The 22451-nt window shown below is 36.2% G+C and overlaps 4 protein-coding genes across 5 annotated transcripts in view; 2 read left to right on the forward strand and 2 right to left on the reverse strand.

Annotated features, from left to right (window-relative positions):
* Positions 1-22451, forward strand: part of LOC129747744 (tubby-related protein 4) — an 81155-nt gene that overhangs the window by 15445 nt on the left and 43259 nt on the right. For both annotated transcript variants that reach the window (XM_055742096.1, XM_055742089.1), the window contains exon 2: positions 4006-4364. In XM_055742096.1, the coding sequence (XP_055598071.1) occupies positions 4269-4364 (96 nt within the window). In that variant the 5' untranslated portion in view covers positions 4006-4268. The remainder of the gene's footprint in view (positions 1-4005; positions 4365-22451) is intronic.
* Positions 9631-10312, forward strand: LOC129747783 (uncharacterized). The gene is made up of 3 exons (XM_055742131.1): positions 9631-9751; positions 9823-9962; positions 10032-10312. The coding sequence occupies exons 1-3, from the start codon at positions 9661-9663 to the stop codon at positions 10161-10163; spliced, it is 363 nt and encodes a 120-aa protein (XP_055598106.1). The 5' UTR covers positions 9631-9660; the 3' UTR covers positions 10164-10312.
* LOC129747774 (uncharacterized) lies at positions 10203-10850 on the reverse strand. Its single transcript, XM_055742122.1, has 3 exons — positions 10741-10850; positions 10539-10678; positions 10203-10463 (listed from the first exon to the last, which is right to left on the reverse strand). The coding sequence occupies exons 1-3, from the start codon at positions 10826-10828 to the stop codon at positions 10329-10331; spliced, it is 363 nt and encodes a 120-aa protein (XP_055598097.1). The 5' UTR covers positions 10829-10850; the 3' UTR covers positions 10203-10328.
* On the reverse strand, positions 18514-19171 carry LOC129747793 (uncharacterized). Its single transcript, XM_055742142.1, has 3 exons — positions 19066-19171; positions 18858-19000; positions 18514-18790 (listed from the first exon to the last, which is right to left on the reverse strand). The coding sequence occupies exons 1-3, from the start codon at positions 19151-19153 to the stop codon at positions 18662-18664; spliced, it is 360 nt and encodes a 119-aa protein (XP_055598117.1). The 5' UTR covers positions 19154-19171; the 3' UTR covers positions 18514-18661.

Here is a 22451-nt window from a genome sequence, read left to right on the forward strand (position 1 = left end):
AGAATGTTATAAATTTATTGTAATTCATTCTTCATTCTTACAACATTCTTTCTGATAAATTTTGGTAAAGTGAAAGAAAAAACCAAGAATACATGGACTACGATGTTTTCCATACAAACATCCGTCCAAAAAAGAATGAAATCGTCTGCTAGGCGATAATGAACCTCATCTTCAACCCGGCACCATTTTTGATCACGTTCATCGATTTTGACAAAACTTGGCCTGGTAGTAGATCAAACATTTTTACATTTTTGGACCAAATTTCATGATTTTTCAATGAAAATTGTCAAAAATACAGCAAATTTAGTGAAGCAATTCCAAATTTCCCTTTTTTACGGGAATAGCTGTATCTTTGTTTCCCGTCATTGTAAAGACTTCAAATTTTGTGGAGTGTTAGTTGGATAGTTAAACTAGATTGTGTGGAATTTTCATGAAAAAATATAAAACGAGAGAGAAATGGCAGCTTGTCAAAGTTGGAAGTGGGTGCGTTTTTGAACGCAACTGTAGATACCTAATACCTTTTCAACAGCAATAACTGATTCCTTACCAAGCTTCTAGAACCCAGTTGTATGTTTATGGACAAAAATTTTAGAACTTAATCGAAAATAAGATGCAAGTCGAAAGACCGTCATTTCAGTTGTTTTCTGCGTTTTTTCGAGTAATGTTAAGATATTATTCTGATTAGAAAAAACTTATAAGTAGTTGTCTGGGAAGACTCGATAGTGCTCATATATGTAGAAGATTGAATTTTTAAGTGTTTCCGTGTCGTTCATAGATTTAGCGAGCGCACAGATTGCTATATATGTTGAAATATTTGCAGTTGAGGATTGCCAAGTTTCTGTAGGATGCTTGAACTTTTTTGGTATGATATTGCCCGCTCCAAAAATGTTCAATCTCGTCTCTTATGGTACTCAGGCTTATACTTCGATTGATATTTAAACTGAATAAGGAACTAAACCCATCCAGGAATTACCCTTACACTTCTATTGCAATATTTTAGCCTGTAGCGCATAACTTTTACAAAAGTCGGGTCATTTGGGGCACTCTATTGTTCCATCATTACGTTTTGAATCCGTTAATTTTTTTAGCTCGGATTCATTGAAAAGTTTATTAATTCAGTTAATTTATTGAGAAAATTGGTGTTTGACGTTTTTTTTTAAATATAAACTTAGTTTTAATCGCCACAAGATTTTTTTATTAGAACATCAATCATTTTTTTTATCCGAACATCACATTGAAAATTAGAAGACATCACTTAGTTGAAATTAAGTTTTTTTTTCGTTCGAGTAGTGAGATCAAAATCTCATCTCGCGTCGCTTTGGTGCCCGATTTTCTTTGCCAGGATACCTACCTAACCCACCTAAGGGTCCGGCGCCAATTGACCGACGCATAGGGCCGAAATATTTTGCATTTTAATAAAACAAAAATTTGAACCGGAGAAGATTTCCGAGAATCTAGTACTTCATTTTGGTCGGATGTCCGGACTTCCGAAGTAAAATTTATTGTGAATTTTAATAAAATTCATAGAAACGTCGCTGGTGAATGGCAACAAAGCATAGATTTTCGATAATCTAGTACTTCACTTTTCTTTGTCGGAAGTCGGATGTCCGGACTTCCGAAGTAAAATTTAGTGCTGGCGCGTTAATAGTGCTGGCGCGATAATAAAAGATCTCCACTGCTGGCGATCCGGAGCCAGCATCTTCTTTTGCTGCCAGCCAAGATTTTCGTCAACTGTGCGGATTTCAGCGGCTGGTCTTCGCCCGCTGCCACGAACTTCTGGGCATGCTTCTTCTTCGATGCTCATCTGGATCCGGTCAAGCGCCTCTTTGTAAATCTTTTTTTCATCTCTTCACAGCGTGTGCCCAATCCATCTCCACTTACGTTTCCGAATCTCGATTCCTAGCGGCTCTTGATGACAGCGGCGATGAAGTTCCACGTTTGAGATCCAATTGCCAGGCCACCAAGTGCGAGAAAAATTCGGCAGGCAGTGATTAAAAAATATTTGCAGTTTTTGCGTCGTCCCCGCTTCGTTTCGCACCATTACAACAATACGGATTCGACCTTTGAGTTGAAGATCCGGAATTTCGTTCGAAGAGAGATCCAGCGTGACCGCCAGATATTTCGGAGACTCGATGTCTTTCTTGGCACCACCGTAAGTCAGATGACTGCCAAGATGCTGAAACCACTCCACTTTTTCAACCTTTTGCCCAGCTACCATACGAACTTGGAAGGATTTTCTCTGTTGATTTCGATCGACATGGTGTTTCCGATATTGATTTTGAGACCTGCTGCCTTAGAGTTTTCAGTGAGGTAGTCGGATTTGCTCTGCATTTCTTGGTGTCTTTTGACGAGCAAAACAATATCGTCAGTCAGGTCAAAGTACAGTTGCTCCATTGTCGAAAGATTCCACGCCAATCCTCGGTTTGGTCTACAGTCAATCGATCCAGTGAAGATCTCATCCATTACTATGAGAAAAAAAGTAGCTGTGATAAAACTCATCCTTGTCTCACTCCAGCAGTTACCGGGATTGGGTCAGACAAGACACCGTCTTTCAGGACTTTGCACGAAAATGCCTCGTACTGTGCTTCGATGAGATGGACTAGTTTCTCTGGGACCCCTCGTCGTCTAAGAGCAGTCCAGATGTTTTCTTGGTTCAGTCGTTCGAATGCTTTTTCGAAACCAGCGAACACCAGCAGAAGATAATTCTGGAATTCGTTGATTTGTTCCAGTATTATTCGTAGCGTTGTGATGTGATCCACACATGATCGTCCTGGTAGGAATTCAGCTTGTTGCCGTCGGAGAACTTTGAGGGTTGTACAGATCATCGTTATGACACGCCAGTTACTGCACTCTGTCTCCTTTCTTCGGGACCTTCATAAGGGTACCCTGCATCCAGTCAGCCTGGAATTTTGCTGTATCCGATGCAATGTAAACGATGCAACATTTGTGCTGGCAAGGCAAGGTAGGCTTTGAGCATTTTAGCAGGAATGCAAACGATTCCAGGTGCTTCGATTTTTCCGTCTGTCGCCGGTTCCGAGGCTCGGGATTCAAGATGTTCACCGTAATCCCCTTTCACCTCTGGATTCTCCAACCGGCGGACGTCGTATCGAACGTTGGACACGCGCAACTCTCAGTCGTATCTCATCAAGGACGAAGTGATAGTCAGATGCGATTCGATTGTTGCGGACCTCATGAAGGCTCCTTCTGCATTTTCGGCTGATGCAGATGTGGTCAATTTGATTTTCTGTTCAGCCATCTCGGGATACCCAAGTGACCTTATGTTTTGGTCGACGGGGGTAGAGCGATCCACCGATCAGCATGTTGTTGTTGCCAAAAAATTCTACCAACAGCTATCCGTTTTCGCTTATCTGTCCTAGACCATGGCGCCCCATGATGCGCTCACGGTATGTCCGGGTACCACCTGGAATATGAGTTTCATAGTTAAAATAAAATTACTCCTCTTAAAATAATAAAATTTACTTTTGATGATATGCAACTATTCACTTAAGTTACATGAATCAAAATTATTACAACAATTCGATTCGATTTATTATTCAAAGATGCTTCCATTGAACAATTTTTTTATTTGTTTTGACAAAACATCGATCAATCAGTTCCGAGATGAATTTCCCATAACAAGAATACGCGCCTTATCCGGTTAAGTGTGTGTGCGTTATCTCTTCAAAACATTACATGTTTCTCCCTTTTTTATCATGTACAGTTGAGGTAGCTACCGTTTTTTTTTTTCGTTGTTTCATCATTTGATGCTCAACTAAAAGCTACTGAATGTGAACCGAGCCACGAACGTGACTAACATGGATTCCAAATTTGTCACGTTTCAAATTAGCACAACTTATGGATGTCCCCTGCAGCTTGAATCCCCGACGCCCACTTAGTAGATTGAAGTTATGAAAAAAGGGTCATGTGTATGAAGTTATGCATGTTTGCGAGTTCCATGTAAATCCGCAAAAACTAATAGTTTCCATCTGTTTTCTCTCTTTTCAGCTACTAAAAAAATAGTACTGGAATTGTGACAAAGTGCATCGCGATATCGAGATATTCCGTTTCGAATGAAGATTATAACTGACGAAGAATGTGCACCGAAAATTTGACCCATTCGGGGTTGACACCACCAGTGGAATGTGTTGAGTGTTGAGGCTGCCGGTGGCGTACAGGTGGCAGTAGTGGATTATTTATAACGTTGTTTGTTTATCGGTTGAGAGAGCGTCTGTGTGCGCGATACTAGCGACATCAGTCAGTCGAACAACATGCATCTGCACTTCGAGAAAAGCACCAACACCAAATGCGACTGCTCGATTCTGTCGCTCTCATGGATGGGCAAAGTGCCGGACGATATTCCAGAGGTAGGTCGGATAAATTGCATTTGCATTATATTCTATTTCTTTCCCCGATATCGGTTGCCCGAGAAGAATGATGGGATACATTATTCAGAACGGGTGAAAGCATAGTTTATGTTGAATAGCCTGCAGTATGGTTAGCGAGTGACAAATGAGCGAAACTGATGAGTGTTCTTGACTCGTCTCTTGCAGTTATTTTTATGAAATTTGAAAAAAATAATTTATTATTGATTAATGGTACTCAAACTTAGAATTCCAAAGAGGTTATCTGAATCAATTTCTAATTCAAACTGAATTAAACAACAATTGAACACAAAACACAGAAAATCAAAAACTTAATTTGAATAAACCCTTTGACTAATTTCTAAAGTTTGGTGTCATGTGTCATTGCCCTTGGAGAATTCGCCTTCGGTCTCTCAAACCACCTGAAACTAAAATTGCATTTAACCTCAATTCACAGGCTCTCTCATGTAAACATTTCCCTCGAGTTTCTGTTCCCCGATAATCAAAACCCTGGGTACACAGAAATGTCTCAATAGCTTGCGGCTATCACGTTATTACATTTCGCAACCCTTCCTCCAAACGAGAAGAAAAAAGAACCGTAACAAAGAATCATACATGAAAAGTCGTCGAAAATTTGTTTACAAAACACTCCCCATCCATATCGGCGGTCTCCCTAGGTTGAGATTTTTTTTCAGCTTGCCGCGTAAAAGCTGTTCATAAATTACGTCGAGCTGAAAATTCTCTACAATTTCACCCGCGCCGAGCTGCGATTACGTACTTTCCGGGCGATGCGATACCATTTATGCCTCTATCTACATATATGCATGTGTTTCAACAAGTTCGATTCGAAGTGGATCCTTATAACGTTCTCATATCGCTCGGCTCGAGATTGTTGTGTGGGAGTCTTTTGGGAAAAAGCACTGTGGTGTCACTAATTTTCGCTTTTCATCACATCAACGATACGATACGTTAGATTGGTTCGAACTTTGTTATGAGCTCACGATCAGAAAAATATTTAGTTTTGAAGGAAGATGGAACTTTGAATGATCATTGATATTGATAGGAAACTAAAAAATTTCAACATTGTTTAGAAGGTTCTTGTATAGACTTTCCCCGTGTGAGCAACTAACTATAGCTTTATAAGGATCCATAAACATCCGTGGAACTCACACCTCCCTTTTTTATATGCCTTCTAGTGTTCCGCAGGGAATTCTTTTTTGACCACTTCTCTTCGTGCTGTTTGCTAAGCTTCTTTAGAACCTGAAACTCTGTTTGTTTCAACTACAATTTAAGTGAATATATCACTTTCAAGAAAAGATCGATCTCCGAGGAAAGATTCCAAAACTTTCAACCCTGCCATCGCATCCATTTGAAATTTAATGAGTATCGCTCCTCAACATTGAATTTTAAGAACTCTTAACAAAGTGAGAAAAAAAAATCCAAAGTATCGAAAAAACCGAAGTGTAAATGAAACAATCTTATGTTTCTCTTCAAGGCTGTAGAATCCAATAAACTAAATCAAGATCGTCCAACCTGTTAAATCGAATGAGTTATTGATAACAGGCGCTTCACTTCATAGAGCAACTATCTTTAAAAATCTTGAAGTGAGCAGTCAACAAGTCATAAATAAATAAATAACACGGGTTGTCAAGAACTGTGTTTCATGCTTTCGAGATGCTTTGAACTATCAGATTTTGGAACTGTGCCACAGTTCGTTCTTATTCTTTGACTTCACAGGAATAGGAGGCTCTACACGATCTGCCATAAGTTCTCGATTGGATTTAGATCAGGTGTAACTTGGTAGTATGAACATTAGACACACTGTTATTTACAGATGAAACAGAAAGATGCCATTCTCGTTATCTTAAAGATTACAATCGTCAATTTTTTAAGAAAATTGAACACATGTTTTACCTAACTTCAAATTGGAATATTAAATGATTCACTCTATGATCCACCCTTAAACAATTGTACGCGATAAGGGCGCGCTTACTTATTATCATGCTTTGCTTCCGCGACAAGTGCTTACTTATGTGGCAGCAGACAACGAAGCCACTTAAAATTTTGCAACGTCTCCCTTTCGCATCAGACGCTCGCTTATTTATTCTTTGGTTTATTGCGGGCGCAATCTCACTCCAATACCCACTCGCAACGGATGCGTGTTTAATTAAAAGCGAAACGGAGCCCGATGAACGCATCCATAAAGGTTTTCTCGTTTTGCATCCGCTTTTCTGGCCCCGGAAACAAAAAACATACTTGAGACTCGTGTCTGGGATGTTGTCATTTTTATTATTTTCTCCCCTGAACAAGTGTTTTTGTGGTGGTTTTTTGCATTCGCGTCAGAAGGCAGTTATCAACCCACAAGGTACGCCTTCTCAACGATTGCATTACTTTAATGAAGCGCTACAAAAATCATTCCGTTTTCTACAGATTCGTTTCCGACTCAATTGTCATTTCCCTGACACAAACCACTCGCTTGAAGAATGGGGAAAGAAACTTAGAGTTCCATCCCTGTGGACATTTGCCATCACGTTTCAAATCCATAATCCACCCCAAGCCGCCCCGTGCCAACAACTAAGTATATCATCAGCATCAAAATGACTAACTTCGAAAGCGGATGTTGGTCCTATTGACCAACACAATCAAGGTAGGACGCGGTCCTGCATACTTGATGTGGGGCCACGATTCTGTCCATGGAGGTGAAACCCCAATCTACCTGATCTCTGGCAATTTTCTTGGCTTACTTGTACACTTGCAAAAAAAAAATTAAAGAATTTATGCGGATTTGAGCTTAGCACATCAACACGCGAGATTTGCACCCAGGTAGATCACCTAAGCTCATCGATTTTAAAACAGTGAAATTTTTCCGAAATTTTGTTCAACATTTTTTACTGTGTTGATTGTTAGTCGCAAATCCCGTCGCTCTCGATGACGAACACAGAGATGGTGGAGTGTCAAGACTGAGACAGAAGGAAACGAATGAATGTTATGGAAAATCGTTGACTGAAGTGCCGTCACAAACTGCCTTTCAAATAGTTTTTTGTTGCAGATGACTTTCGGTACAACCATCATTGGCTTAGATAGGAATTCTGTCTTACGTTCATCGCGAGCTAGATGATTGGCTCCTGGCAGAGTGCTTGCCTTCAAATGAAGGAAAGGGCACGCCAAGTTATGACAGGTTAATTAAAGTCTTCAACTTTTCTTGAATGTTGTACCTCTATACCTAACTTTAAAATTTTTAATATTGTGATAGAAAATCGAAGTGTTGAAATTTAGAACTTGCAATACGACAAATATTTCACTCAATTTTTTCAGTCGGGGTACAACGAACAGCTAAAATTATGACTCAAAATCAGGGATTCTATCTTACCCTTATCTCCAAAATACCGAAACAACAAAAATCGTAGCAATCATTGCCAATGCTTCAGTATCTCAACCGCAGTTCAGGAAGAATCAAAGCTTGTTGTGATGACATTCCTACGGGTCGCTTTCGTTTGTCTTCTGGCAGTAGGCTTTGCCTTGGCCTGCAGTTTCAGAATGGGAACATTAACTAACGGTAGAGCTATTATTCAGTTCGTTTCCGAGGTAACGTAATAACGGCGGCGCCTGCTTTTCAATTCCAGTTGGCAGTCAGATGTACGTTCTTAGGGCTCGAAAAGGACCAGTTTCTGAACCGGTCAACATGTCATTAGTTTTCGACTATGCTGCCGATCCAAGCACTTACGAGGAAATTACTTACGCTACTTTCCAAATGTCGGAACAGGTAAGAAAGTTTTTTCTAACGTTTACTTTTGAAGTTGTGAAAGTTTTTTTTTGACAATGTGCCCATTCCATTCTTTTTCAAGTCTTGTTCCTGGACCGTTCCGGATGGTGACTTTAGCAAAGGGTTCCGGATTACTGTGTCTACTACAAGTCCTGTTCTAGAATACACAGGAACAGCGACTGTCTATGGTCGGTACAGGCCTGTAGGAAGTGTTTAAATAAATGAAATAAATTTTCTAATTTCGTTCCATAGTCTTTTCTCGATTTAATAATTCAGAAACTGTTCCTTTTGTATTCAAATGTTTTTAAATAGATAGAGTCTATCGTTAAATTTTGATACCTGATGTCGCTCCTGACAGCAATCGAAGTCAGATTGTTCGTTTTACGCAGATATATGGTGGATGTGATTAGATTACCTTCTATTGAATCCTGAAGTTCGATGTTTTGTTATAACGTGCGTGTCATAAAGGTACATTGTGTTTTATAGGGAATTTTATCTTCTCAAGAGACTTTCAGCCTGCTTTTCTTTGTTAGCATTGTTTAATTCTTGATATCCACATTTTAATATTGACGTTTTTATTTCGAATTGGATTAACCTTAATCAAAATTAGGGAGATTTCAGACTTTTTTGCATTTCAAAATTCTTTTAGTTTCTGAGAGCTTATGACACATCTGCATAGATTAAACTTTCACCAATCGTTGGATTCTTAGTATTTTTTTAAAGGTGGCTTAGACGCCCAGTTTCACTTGCATTTTCGAGCTGATTAAGGAGTTTATTCGAAAAAAAATACAACACGTTTTGTTAATAATTTTTGAATGCATGGATACAAATTGATAAAATTTTCTGTGAAACTGCCTAATAATGTAATGCTCACTTATATCAAATGGTTTTTGAGACAGCGTCCATTTTGAGCATCATGTGCACCATCTATGATGTTCACTATGAACAACCCTTTTTCCAAATCAAGACTATTTTTGATTACGTTTTCTATTTCCTGAACCTTGACCTTTAAAATTACTCAGAATTTTTTAATTTGGTCGAAGTTATGACAAATTTAGCCTTCGGCAAAATAACAACACATTTAATTTTTTATCAAACCACACTCTATTGTGTTGTGAGCCTACTTGGTTGAATGATTCAACTGAATCAAAGCAATAGAAAGATTCCTTTTAATTCAACCACGGTAAATAAAAAGTTCATATACCGGTATTTCGATAGCAACTTACACCCTTCTTCAGTGAGCGTTTTCGATTGATCGACACAACAAAAAAACTTCTTGGATTATATCATGCAATCATGCATAGAATATTCTCCAAGTAAATTTTAACAAACAATGAAATACCTTAAAGTTGTTTCCGCACCAGAGGACAATATCAAAATAACGAAGGAAATCGGCGAAACACGTTTCGCCTGCTTCGATTTTATCTTATCCTTATCTTCAACATATGCGAAACACAACAAAAATCGAAGCAATCGTACTGGCAATGTTTCAGTATCTATTCGATTGTTGTTCCGAAAGATTCAAAGCCTTCTGCGATGAAATTCCTTCCGGTGGTAGCTCTGGTCTGTCTAATGGGCGTTGAAATTGCCACGGGTTGCCTTTTCGGTTTAGGACTCTCGAGTGCTGGTATTTAATAACTGCAGGGCAGTGTCATCCGAGGGAACATAATTACGATACCCGTTACCAACCCTTTCCAGGTGGCACTCAGATGCACGTTCTCAGGGCTCGAAGCGGGCCGGCTGCTCAACCGGCCTTCTTGTCACTGATTTTCGATTATGCTGTCGATCCCACCACCTACGAGGAGATTACCTACGTTCGGTTTGAGATGTCGGAAACGGTATAATGACTCTTTTTTAATTTACATCTAGTCAAATCTACAGATTAAAAAAAATATTTTTTTTTCAAGGATTGTTCCCATAACGTTCCAACTGGAGACTTTAGTAGAGGATTTCGGATCAACGTGACTTCGTTAATACCTGTTCTAGAGTATAATGGGACGGCAACTATCTTTGGTCGATACCGAGCTAGAGAGGTGTAAATTCATGAAATCACGCTTGTTATATCCAGTTTTTTCACAATGACTATATTTTTTATCACGTTTCTTTGTATTTATCAATGTATATCACCTTTGTAGAAAAAACAAATACCTTAAAATATTTTTTTTTAATAAACCTTATCTAATGCTTTTATAATTCAAATGTTTTCAATTCGGTACCGCCCATCGAATGCCATAAATGGTGGCCGAACCCGTAAACTCTCGTACCGGACTGATTGTCGAAATAGCGATTTTGAAAGCTTTTCTGGATTCGAAACTTTCAATTCCGGAGAAAGAACAACTCTGCAAAAGAAGGAAAACAAATTAACTCAACAAAAATAGATCACCATTTTCAGCCAATTTTTATCACTTTCTTACCGGTTCTGAAACTTCGAAAGCGACGTACGTTAGTTCGTCATTTGTGTCCGGTCCTACGGCGTAGTCGAATGTTAATGTCATATTCTGGGGATCATCTACAGGTCCTTTGCCAATATGTAAGACGTGCATTGGAAAATCCGCTAAAATGCAAAAACATTCTTCTAAAGATAAGACTTTCCAATTCATGGAGTGCAATACTTACGTGATTTTCGTTTTCCAATCCCAAACTCACAACCCAAAACTGCCGCCACTAGGGCGAGGAAGCTTATCGATAACAGGAGAAATTTCATCGTGCGATCGTTTTTCGCAAAATTTGGACCTCAACTGAAAGGTCTCCCATTAACGGTAATCGCTGCCAGATAGCACGTTCTAGCGGGTGTGCTACGCTAAGATTAGATTACACTTAATTCAATGGGGAATTGAGAATTTTTTTTACTATAAGATGTGTATTAGGGTGACCCTTCTTTGAATATATCACCCATACGAAGACCTCCAAGTGTATTGAACTTTCTATGGAAAAAGTGAATTTTTTTTTAAAAAATCTGGCTACACTGCACAGCACAAAACTTTGGTGCCGTCGAAGTTCTATATTGAATAGCAATGTAGAATATTACAAACCTTTTTGAAACACGTGAAAAAAATTTACAGGGATATCTGCTTAGCTGTTACTTCTTAATATATTACACACATTTAATTAAAAAAAACAATCAAAATTAGAATCCCTGAGACTATTTCATCACTTTTCTCAATTTATTTGCATTTAAAACATTTTTTTAAAATTTTTCAGAATTTTCAAGAGCTAAATGAGAATTTTAACTAAAATCACTTTAATGTTATTGAACACACTGTTAAACATTTCTAAATGCTCCATTATCAAGATTAAACAAAGAAAAAGTGATGAAAAATATAAACAAAAAGGCTATACGTTTTTACGCTTAATTTAAAACTAAACTTTGTCTTTTTTAAAGTTGCTCCCAGACCTTGAATTTTCACTTCAATTAAGTTTTAAACTTTATACAGTGTTGCCAGAATTATTCGTGATTTTTGTAATGAGAATTTTATCATTTTTCTCACAAGATTAACAATTCTTACAGAAAGGCATAGTTATAAGTCGATTTGAGAGATTATTAATTATGGGTCTTAGACATACCTTTATAGGTACCTGTCGAATCACGAGTTCTTACGATTTCTGTGTATTTGTATTTTGTCATTAGAAGGTGCTTGCAAGGCACAGCTAAACCACTCCGATGATTTCAGACAAAACCAAAAATTCCAAAAATTGACAAATTTGACAAAAAGGACAAATTTGGCAAAAAAGGCCGACATTGAAAAAATTTACAAAATTGGAAAAATAACAAAAAACGACAAAAATAAGAAGAGTGATCAGAATGACAAAAATAACAGCAAACATAAAAGACACAAATAACAAAAATGACAAAAATAACATAAATGACCAAATGACAAAAAATAAAAAAAAAGACAAAAAACGACGAAAATGACAAAAATGACCAAAATAACATAAATGAAAAAATTACAAAAATAACATAAATAACAAAAATGACAAAATGACCAAAATGATAAAAATGATAAAACTGACAAAACTGACAAAACTAACAAAATTGACAAGAAATACAAAAATGAAAAAATGACAAAATGACCAAAATGCCAAAAATGAAAAAAAAAAAATGTCCAAAATGACAAAATGACCAAAATGCCGAAAATGAAAAAAAATGTCCAAAATGACAAAAATGACCAAAATGAAAAAATGACCAAAATGATAAAAATAACAAAACTGACAAAAAAAAACAAAAATTAAAAAAAAAACAAAACTTACAAAATTTATAAAAATTAGAAAAATTATAAAAACATACAAAAATAACAAAAATGACAAAAATGACAAAAATGACAAAAATGACAAAAATGACAAAAATGACAAAAATGACAAAAATGACAAAAATGACAAAAATGACAAAAATGACAAAAATGACAAAAATGACAAAAATGACAAAAATGACAAAAATGACAAAAATGACAAAAATGACAAAAATGACAAAAATGACAAAAATGACAAAAATGACAAAAATGACAAAAATGACAAAAATGACAAAAATGACAAAAATGACAAAAATGACAAAAATGACAAAAATGACAAAAATGACAAAAATGACAAAAATGACAAAAATGACAAAAATGACAAAAATGACAAAAATGACAAAAATGACAAAAATGACAAAAATGACAAAAATGACAAAAATGACAAAAATGACAAAAATGACAAAAATGACAAAAATGACAAAAATGACAAAAATGACAAAAATGACAAAAATGACAAAAATGACAAAAATGACAAAAATGACAAAAATGACAAAAATGACAAAAATGACAAAAATGGCAAAAATGACAAAAATGACAAAAATGACAAAAATGACAAAAATGACAAAAATGACAAAAATGACAAAAATGACAAAAATGACAAAAATGACAAAAATGACAAAAATGACAAAAATGACAAAAATGGCAAAAATTACAAAAATGACAAAAATGACTAAAATGACAAAAATGACAAAAAAATGGCAAAAACGACAAATGACAAAAATGACAAAAATGACAAAAATGACAAAAATGACAAAAATGACAAAAATGACAAAAATGACAAAAATGACAAAAATGACAAAAATGACAAAAATGACAAAAATGACAAAAATGACAAAAATGACAAAAATGACAAAAATGACAAAAATGACAAAAATGACAAAAATGACAAAAATGAAAAAAAATGACAAAAATGACAAAACTGACAAAAATGACAAAAATGACAAAATTGACAAAAACGACAATAATAAGAAAAATGTAAAAATGACAAAAATGTCAAAAATGACAAAAATGACAAAAATGACAAAAATGACAAAAATGACAAAAATGACAAAAATGACAAAAATGACAAAAATGACAAAAATGACAAAAATGACAAAAATGACAAAAATGACAAAAATGACAAAAATGACAAAAATGACAAAAATGACAAAAATGACAAAAACGACAAAAATGACAAAAATGACAAAAATGACAAAAATGACAAAAATGACAAAAATGACAAAAATGACAAAAATGACAAAAATGACAAAAATGACAAAAATGACAAAAATGACAAAAATGACAAAAATGACAAAAATGACAAAAATGACAAAAATGACAAAAATGACAAAAATGACAAAAATGACAAAAATGACAAAAATGACAAAAATGACAAAAATGACAAAAATGACAAAAATGACAAAAATGACAAAAATGACAAAAATGACAAAAATGACAAAAATGACAAAAATGACAAAAATGACAAAAATGACAAAAATGACAAAAATGACAAAAATGACAAAAATGACAAAAATGACAAAAATGACAAAAATGACAAGAATGACAAAAATGACAAAAATCACAAAAATCACAAAAATCACAAAAATCACAAAAATGAAAAAAAAAATGATAATAATGACAAAAATGACAAAAATGACAAAAATGACAAAAATGACAAAAATGACGAAAATAACAAAAATGACAAAAATGAAACAAATGCCACAAATGACAAAAATGACACAAATGCCACAATTGACAAATGACCGACCAAAATGATAAAAATAACAAAACTGACAAAAATGACAAAAAATACAAAAATTACAAAAATTACAAAAACCTAAAAAATGACAAAAATGACAAAAATTTCAAAAATTACAAGAATGACGAAAATGACAAAAATGACAAAAATGACAACAATGACAAAAATTACAAAAATGACGAAAATGACAATACTGACAAAAATTACAAAACTGACAAAAATGACAAAAGTGACAAAAATGACAAAAATGACAAAAATGACAAAAATGACAAAAATGACAAAAATGACAAAAATGACAAAAATGACAAAAATGACAAAAATGACAAAAATGACAAAAATGACAAAAATGACAAAAATGACAAAAATGACAAAAATGACAAAAATGACAAAAATGACAAAAATGACAAAAATGACAAAAATGACAAAAATGACAAAAATGACAAAAATGACAAAAATGACAAAAATGACAAAAATGACAAAAATGACAAAAATGACAAAAATGACAAAAATGACAAAACTGACAAAAATGACAAAAATGACAAAATTGACAAAATTGACAAAAACGACAATAATAAGAAAAATGTAAAAATGACAAAAATGACAAAAATGACAAAAATGTCAAAAATGATAAAAATGACAAAAAAATGACAAAAATGACAAAAATGACAAAAATGACAAAAATGACAAAAATGACAAAAATGACAAAAATGACAAAAATGACAAAAATGACAAAAATGACAAAAATGACAAAAATGACAAAAATGACAAAAATGACAAAAATGACAAAAATGACAAAAATGACAAAAATGACAAAAATGACAAAAATGACAAAAATGACAAAAATGACAAAAATGACAAAAATGACAAAAATGACAAAAATGACAAAAATGACAAAAATGACAAAAATGACAAAAATGACAAAAATGACAAAAATTACAAGAATGACAAAAATGACAAAAATCACAAAAATCACAAAAATCACAAAAATGAAAAAAAAAATGATAATAATGACAAAAATGACAAAAATGACAAAAATGACAAAAATGACGAAAATAACAAAAATGACAAAAATGAAACAAATGCCACAAATGACAAAAATGACACAAATGCCACAATTGACAAATGACCGACCAAAATGATAAAAATAACAAAACTGACAAAAATGACAAAAAATACAAAAATTACAAAAATTACAAAAACCTAAAAAATGACAAAAATGACAAAAATTTCAAAAATTACAAGAATGACGAAAATGACAAAAATGACAAAAATGACAACAATGACAAAAATTACAAAAATGACGAAAATGACAATACTGACAAAAATTACAAAACTGACAAAAATGACAAAAGTGACAAAAATGACAAAAATGACAAAAATGACAAAAATGACAAAAATGACAAAAATGACAAAAATGACAAAAATGACAAAAATGACAAAAATGACAAAAATGACAAAAATGACAAAAATGACAAAAATGACAAAAATGACAAAAATGACAAAAATGACAAAAATGACAAAAATGACAAAAATGACAAAAATGACAAAAATGACAAAAATGACAAAAATGACAAAAATGACAAAAATGACAAAAATGACAAAAATGACAAAAATGACAAAAATGACAAAAATGACAAAAATGACAAAAATGACAAAAATGACAAAAATGACAAAAATGACAAAAATGACAAAAATGACAAAAATGACAAAAATGACAAAAATGACAAAAATGACAAAAATGACAAAAATGACAAAAATGACAAAAATGACAAAAATGACAAAAATGACAAAAATGACAAAAATGACAAAAATGACAAAAATGGCAAAAATGACAAAAATGACAAAAATGACAAAAATGACAAAAATGACAAAAATGACAAAAATGACAAAAATGACAAAATGACAAGAATGACAAGAAAGACAAAAATGACAAGAATGACAAAAATGACAAGAATGACAAAAATGACAAAAATGACCAAAATGACAAAAATGACAAGAATGACAAAAATGACAAGAATGACAAGAATGACAAGAAAGACAGAAATGACAAATATGACAAAAATGACAAAATTGACCAAAATGACAAAAATGACACGAATGACAAAAATGACAAGAATGACAAGAATGACAGAAATGGCAGAAATGACAAAAATGACAAAAATAACAAAAATGACAAAAATGATAGAACTGATGAAAATGACAGACATGACAAAAATGATAAATATGAGAAATATCACTAAAATCACAAAAATGATAAAAATGAGAAAAATCACTAAAACCACAAAAATGATAAATATAACCGAAACGACTTTTGTCATTTTTGACAAAAATGGCAATAACGATGAAATTCACTCATGTTATTATGTGGTTAGTTTTATCAATTTTGTTAGTGTTGTCGATTTTGTAAATAATTTTATCATTTTTGTCAATTTGGTAATTTTAAACAATTTTTTGCATTTTTTCTATTTTGTTTTTTTTTTATCATTTTGGTCAATTTTGTCATTTTTTTTAAACTTGGTGTTTTAACTTGGTAAACTTGTGTCAATTTTGTAATTTGTTCGATTTTTTATCAGTTTTACTACTTCAGTTAATTTTTGTTGTTTTGTCTTTAATTTTCTTTAATCTGTCAATTTTATAAAAAAAAAAATCATGCCATTAACAAAAGTGATATGATTGACAAAATTGTCTATAATAACAAAATTTAAAACTTAACTAAATTGACAAAAATGTCAAATCAACAATATTGAAATTTTTGACTACATTTTCTAAATTATCATAATTTTTAAATTTATAAAAATCAATTGTTTATTCGACCGATTATTGGACCCTACGTTACCGCATCGTACATTACTCCAGCTATTGTTATTTTACCCATTTATGTTTTCAATATGCTCGTTTTCTTCACTTCAGAGGTCAAACCGGACAAACGTTAAATTATTTGAAACACATGGTTGGGAGGACATCTTTTTTTTAAATTGCATTCTTAATTTTTATTTTTTAATTACCATTTGCTGATACTCCAAAAAGAGTTGGTTAAGATTATACTTATTTGAAAAAAATCATAGAAACGGGATCTCTCAAGATGTAGTATTTTGGACTCTAGATATTTAAAAATCATCAATTAGTTGTAAATAAAGTTATTTATATGAAAATTGTGATGATTTTCAAATACTTTTGTCTTATAGGTATAAAATTTTGAATTTTTATATTTTCAAATAATTTTGAACAGTAGGAGAAGTTAAATTTAGGCTAAGGGCCACCCTAATATGATCAATGAATAAGCACTCAGTGTCGTTGATAAAAAGGAATTGTTTTGACTCAACCGATCGAATGTATTCGACGATTTGGCTTAAAAAAATGAAAAACCAACTCTTGGGCTTTAATGTATGGTTTTTAAGCTTTTTAAAACCATTTGCTATCGCAACCGTAAATAGTAGCTTCACCTGCAAACTTTCAGACTGAAGGTAGCGGTGAAATCGAAATTTCAAATGATAGCTTAAAGTACGCAAGTTTCCTGGATTGACAAAGGCCTTTTAGAGCTGGAGGGGTGTGATGCCAAGAAATTACGTTTACAAATTTTTAAGTAGGTATTAATTCTCAATGACAATATTTTTTTTCATTCAGGCTCATGATATCAATACAATATAATAATAACCTTTTTTTAAATGATTGATTGAATTTTATTTTAAATAATCCGTGCATCTAATGCCTTCAAAAATCAAATAGTTTTAATTTGGAATCGCCCATCGAATGCCATAAATGGTGGCCGACACTGTAAACTTGTTCACCGGATACGCTGACAAAATAGCAATTTTGAAACCTTTTCTCGGGTCCAATTTTTTCAATTCATAGATACCACAACTCTGCAAGAGGATTAAAAAAAGTTAGCCCAATAAAAAAATATTAACATTTTAAATCAAGTGTTATCACACTCTCACCGGTTCTGAAGCTTCAAATTGGATATATGTTAGCTCGTCGTTTGTGTCCGGCCCTACTTCATAGTCAAATATTAGTGCCATTTCCTCGGGATCCTCCACAGGTCCTTTGCCAATTTGTAAAACGTGCATTGGAAAATCCGCTAAAAAGTAAAAATACTCTTTCAAAGATTAGACTATGCAATTCATAAAGTGCAATACTTACAGGATTTTCGTTTGCCAATCCCTATGTTACACTTGAAATCTGCCGCCACCAGGGCCAGAAAAAAGAAAACCAGAAGAAATTTCATCGTGCGATCGTTTCCCGCAAAACTTGGCCTCAACTTATTGGTCTTCCATTAACGGTAATCGAGGGCAGGTTGCTTTTTTTGTCTAGTATGCTACGATATGATTAGATTACACTTAATTCAATGGTAAATTGAGAAGTTTTTTTTACTAAACGATGTGTATCAATGAATGAGCACTTCCTTTCGTTGATAAAGAAGAATTTTGATTGATCAGATCGGATGTATTCGATGATTTAGTTTTAAATAATTGAGGAAAGAGATTTCATCTTTGAATGGTTTTGCAGCTCCTCAAAACCAAGCGCTATCGAACCCGTAAATAGTCGCTTCACCCTCAAATTCTCTGACTGGAGAAAGCGGCGAAACTGAAACTTTGAATGATCGCTTAAAATCCGAATTTCCTGGCTTGACAACGGCGCCCTGAAACAGCCATCGAAAGCAGGTTAATATTGTATTTTTTCAAATTTGAACCTGTACCGAAACTCACATATTTTCCATCGAATTTGATCTCGACACAAGTCAATTGCTCGTTTCGCACCGGATTGACGGCATAGTTGAAAACGAGGGTAATATTCTCCGGTTGATCCAACGGTCCTTTTTTAAGCTTGAGAACGTGTAGTTTTTGATCATCTGTTTAAAGCATGGGAAAACGTCAATTAAATGATACAAACAGAATTCAAAACTATCTAACTTACTATTCTGGCGTTTACCCCAGCTAAAAGTATCACTTTCAGCCATACCGACTATCACTATTGTACAGAGCATTGATGTGATAAACTTCATTTTAAAATAAAAATTCAAGACCGAATCCACTGATAATACAACTCACAATGGCTATTTATTAACAGTTTTAGTTCTACCTTGTTAAAAATCTATATTGTTTTTACTGAATCATTGTTTGTTTATTTCATTTCGATAAGGTAGAAATGTTTGCATGCACCTCTAGGTGAATCGGACGAGGACCATTCTCAGAGATAAGATAAAACCTAACGAATTACTCACGTAATTACGCTTTATAGCAGCAAAGCTGATGATTAACCTTTACGATTCCCCATCAGTTACTGAACAGATTTTTTGTGTTGTTGTTCGTACCAACAATCGAACTAAACCAACAATTAACCCAATTGGTTTACCGCTCTCGTTCTTAAATCAAATTATGGCTGGGTGCCAATTTCGTAACAACTGTTGCCACATAACTCAATGAATAAACAAACCACTGCCACTGGCCGACCGACTGGCCGCCACCCACAATCGAGCCACAGACAGCAGGCAGCTGGCAGGTTCAAATTCCACGTAGCAAGAGAGCCAGTAAAATGCTATAACAGGACACAAGTACAGGGAAAGTCCGCTTTTATGAGCTTTTCCTGCTCCACATTCACCCACCCCCTTCTACAAAAGCAACATTCTGTGGCCAATTATGTTCGGTAAAAGGTAAGCTGTCATATCGGTTCTAAAATCGAGAATCAATTTTAATGACACGATCAACACGTTTAAGCTTGGCGCTTACGTCGAGCGAGACCTTTCGAGAGTTTGATTGATTCGGAACGTGACCACACAAGCGAATGACCTGTTGATTGTCGAATATCCTATAAGCTTTCCGGTGGATTTTTCTGATACGTTAATTAGCGGTCAAATGCGTTCTAACATCCGGTCGTTTAATATGTCTGGTTTTTGCTAGTAAGTTTAATGTTATTTTTTTTAGTTGGTAACCACAGGTGGTAAATCCCGGTTTACGGATTGTATTCCAAGGCACGGCGAGCCACCGCGTCCCCCCAGTTTGCTACTCTGGGTCCATGGGTACAATGGGAAGACTCATGATATACTCCGTGTATACCCCCTACTCCCTAAACTCCACCTGGGGCCGCAGACCTGGTTCCCACCTCGAACTGTTTAGTACACTATACTTCAATAGTGGGAGGTCTATTCGCGCTTATGCGCTCCAAGGCAATACTCATTAACGAGACCACTTTCAGCAAAACCTCTCATCCTTACGACTCGACGCCTGAACTCTCCTCTAACGACTTGAGAACCGACATCTCCTCGCAATGACTCGAGATTCCCACACAAACCTCTCCTTTTCGCGACTTGAGGCCTGATCTCTCCTCTAACGACTTGAGATCCGACCCCTCCTCGCATCGACTCGAGGTTTACCTCTCCTCTGCACGATTCAAGGCCCAATCTCTCCTCTAACGACTTGAAATCTGACCTCTCCTCGTAATGACTCGATGACTCGATGACCACTTGTACCCCTCCTCTTGTTGGTAAGGGGCCTGATCCCTCCTCCTACGACTCGAAACCCGACCCCGGGGTTGACCACACAAACCTCTCCGCCTGAAGGTTTGAGACCTGACCTCTCCTCTAACGACTCGAAGCTCGACCTCTTATCTCCAGGATTCGAGATTCGCCACCTTGCCCGTCGTGTGCCAGATCGAGAGCAGCTTATCCTAAACTCGCGCCTGTCACGGCGCACGCGCGGACTTAACGCAACGACTCGGTTGATTCCCGATGAAGACGTCATCCTACTCCGACTCGGCTCACCCGACGTCGAGAGCCACTCTACCCGTGGGTATTCCCCTATTATGGAATAACCCTTTCCCAACGATTTCCACTGCGAAGAAGTCAAGTCTTACCCTCGCAGCTTCTTTTGTTGGAAACCGCGTCACTCGGATACTCCCCGAAGGTGGAGCATCCTACGCAAGAACGCGGCGCACCTACGGCATCCGCTACGCAGAAGATGTTGCCTTATCTTTGTAGCCTTAAACCCTGGGGTCGGACGCACTCTACTCGACAGCCCCCCGTCGATGGGTTCAGTCTACTCCGACCGTTGATCGGTCTTCTTTATCCCCCTTGGCTGGCAACCCTAGGATTTTTGGCCCGCGGATTTTTCTGCCCGTTGTGTACCAGATCGAGAGCAGCTTGTCCTGAACTCGCACCTGTCACGGCACACGTTCGGGACTTTGAGCGCTACGACTCGGATGTTTCCCGACGGTGACGACATCCTACTCCGACTCTTGAGGCTCGCCCGTCATCGAAAGCCTCTCTACCTGTGTCCCCCGACAGTGTTTAACCCTCTGTCTTATCCCCGTAGTTTCCCCCTTAGGAAGCGGCACTACTCGGATACCCCTCGACATTGGGGTATCCTACACACAATCGCGGCGCACCCCTGACCTCCGGGGGGCTCAAGGGATCGGCCTCACACTACTCGATGCTCCCCGTCGATGGAGTCATCCTAAACCGTGAGCAGACTGCCGTCGGTTCCAGCTCCTCTGCAGGGCAGTCATGATCCGGGTGAACCCATCGCTGACCGTATGCCAAGTGTTGGAATCCGCACACATCCTCTGTACAACGTTGTCTGCTGTCGTGTCGGGCCCACAGGCGGCAAATAGTGAAGTACGTACCGCCGCAAACCTCGGACAGACAAACACCACATGCTCGGGTGTTTCCTCTACGTCCCCAAAATCTGAGCAATATGGCTAAGCCACGTGTCCGAACCGGTAGTGGTACTTCATGAAGCATCCATGATCAGTCAGGACTTGCGTCATATAGAAGTTCACTTCACCGTACCTTCTTCCGATCCAGCTTCCCATGTGGGGGTTCAGACGATGGGTCCATCTTCCTCTCGTTGAGCTGTCCCACAGCTGCTACCAGTTAGACATCGAGTCCTCATTAGCGAGATCTCGTACGTTGGGCGTGTCTTTGTTGTCGTAGCAATAGACATCCTCCTCAAGCAATCCGAGATGAGCATGACACCCGCTACTACACAGGCGGCTTCGGACGATATGGTTCGGTATCTGCTGATAACCCGCATGCTCATCAGCCGCTGAACGCTGCTGAGTCGCTGCAGGTTACAGTTTCTTCCCAGGGCCTGCCTTCAGACCGCTGCTTCGTACGGCAAATTGATGTGGTCACACTTGCCAGGATCCTCCTTTTACTACTTCGGATTGCCGAGGAGTTCGGCATCATCCGTGTGAGTGCGGCCGTGGCCATTGCCGCTCTCTTGCACCCGTAGTCGACATGGCTCGTAAAGCCAAGTCAGAAGACTTTTACCTTGCGACCATCGAGTGCAGCTACGATGTCATTA

This window comes from Uranotaenia lowii, chromosome 1 (genome assembly GCF_029784155.1).
Source record: "Uranotaenia lowii strain MFRU-FL chromosome 1, ASM2978415v1, whole genome shotgun sequence".
NCBI classification, from domain to species: domain Eukaryota; kingdom Metazoa; phylum Arthropoda; class Insecta; order Diptera; family Culicidae; genus Uranotaenia; species Uranotaenia lowii.

Excerpts from the sequence above, each read along its gene's own strand:
- LOC129747783 (XM_055742131.1), top strand. The coding sequence starts at position 9,661 with ATGAAATTCCTTCCGGTGGTAGCTCTGGTCTGTCTAATGGGCGTTGAA. Across the intron at positions 9,752-9,822 it reads TTTAGGACTCTCGAGTGCTG|GTGGCACTCAGATGCACGTT; the intron begins GTATTTAATAAC and ends AACCCTTTCCAG. Across the intron at positions 9,963-10,031 it reads GGTTTGAGATGTCGGAAACG|GATTGTTCCCATAACGTTCC; the intron begins GTATAATGACTC and ends TTTTTTTTCAAG.
- LOC129747774 (XM_055742122.1), bottom strand. The coding sequence starts at position 10,828 with ATGAAATTTCTCCTGTTATCGATAAGCTTCCTCGCCCTAGTGGCGGCA. Across the intron at positions 10,679-10,740 it reads GATTGGAAAACGAAAATCAC|CGGATTTTCCAATGCACGTC; the intron begins GTAAGTATTGCA and ends TTTGCATTTTAG. Across the intron at positions 10,464-10,538 it reads CTTTCGAAGTTTCAGAACCG|AGTTGTTCTTTCTCCGGAAT; the intron begins GTAAGAAAGTGA and ends CTTCTTTTGCAG.
- LOC129747793 (XM_055742142.1), bottom strand. The coding sequence starts at position 19,153 with ATGAAGTTTATCACATCAATGCTCTGTACAATAGTGATAGTCGGTATG. Across the intron at positions 19,001-19,065 it reads CTGGGGTAAACGCCAGAATA|ATGATCAAAAACTACACGTT; the intron begins GTAAGTTAGATA and ends TGCTTTAAACAG. Across the intron at positions 18,791-18,857 it reads TCAAATTCGATGGAAAATAT|GGCGCCGTTGTCAAGCCAGG; the intron begins GTGAGTTTCGGT and ends TGGCTGTTTCAG.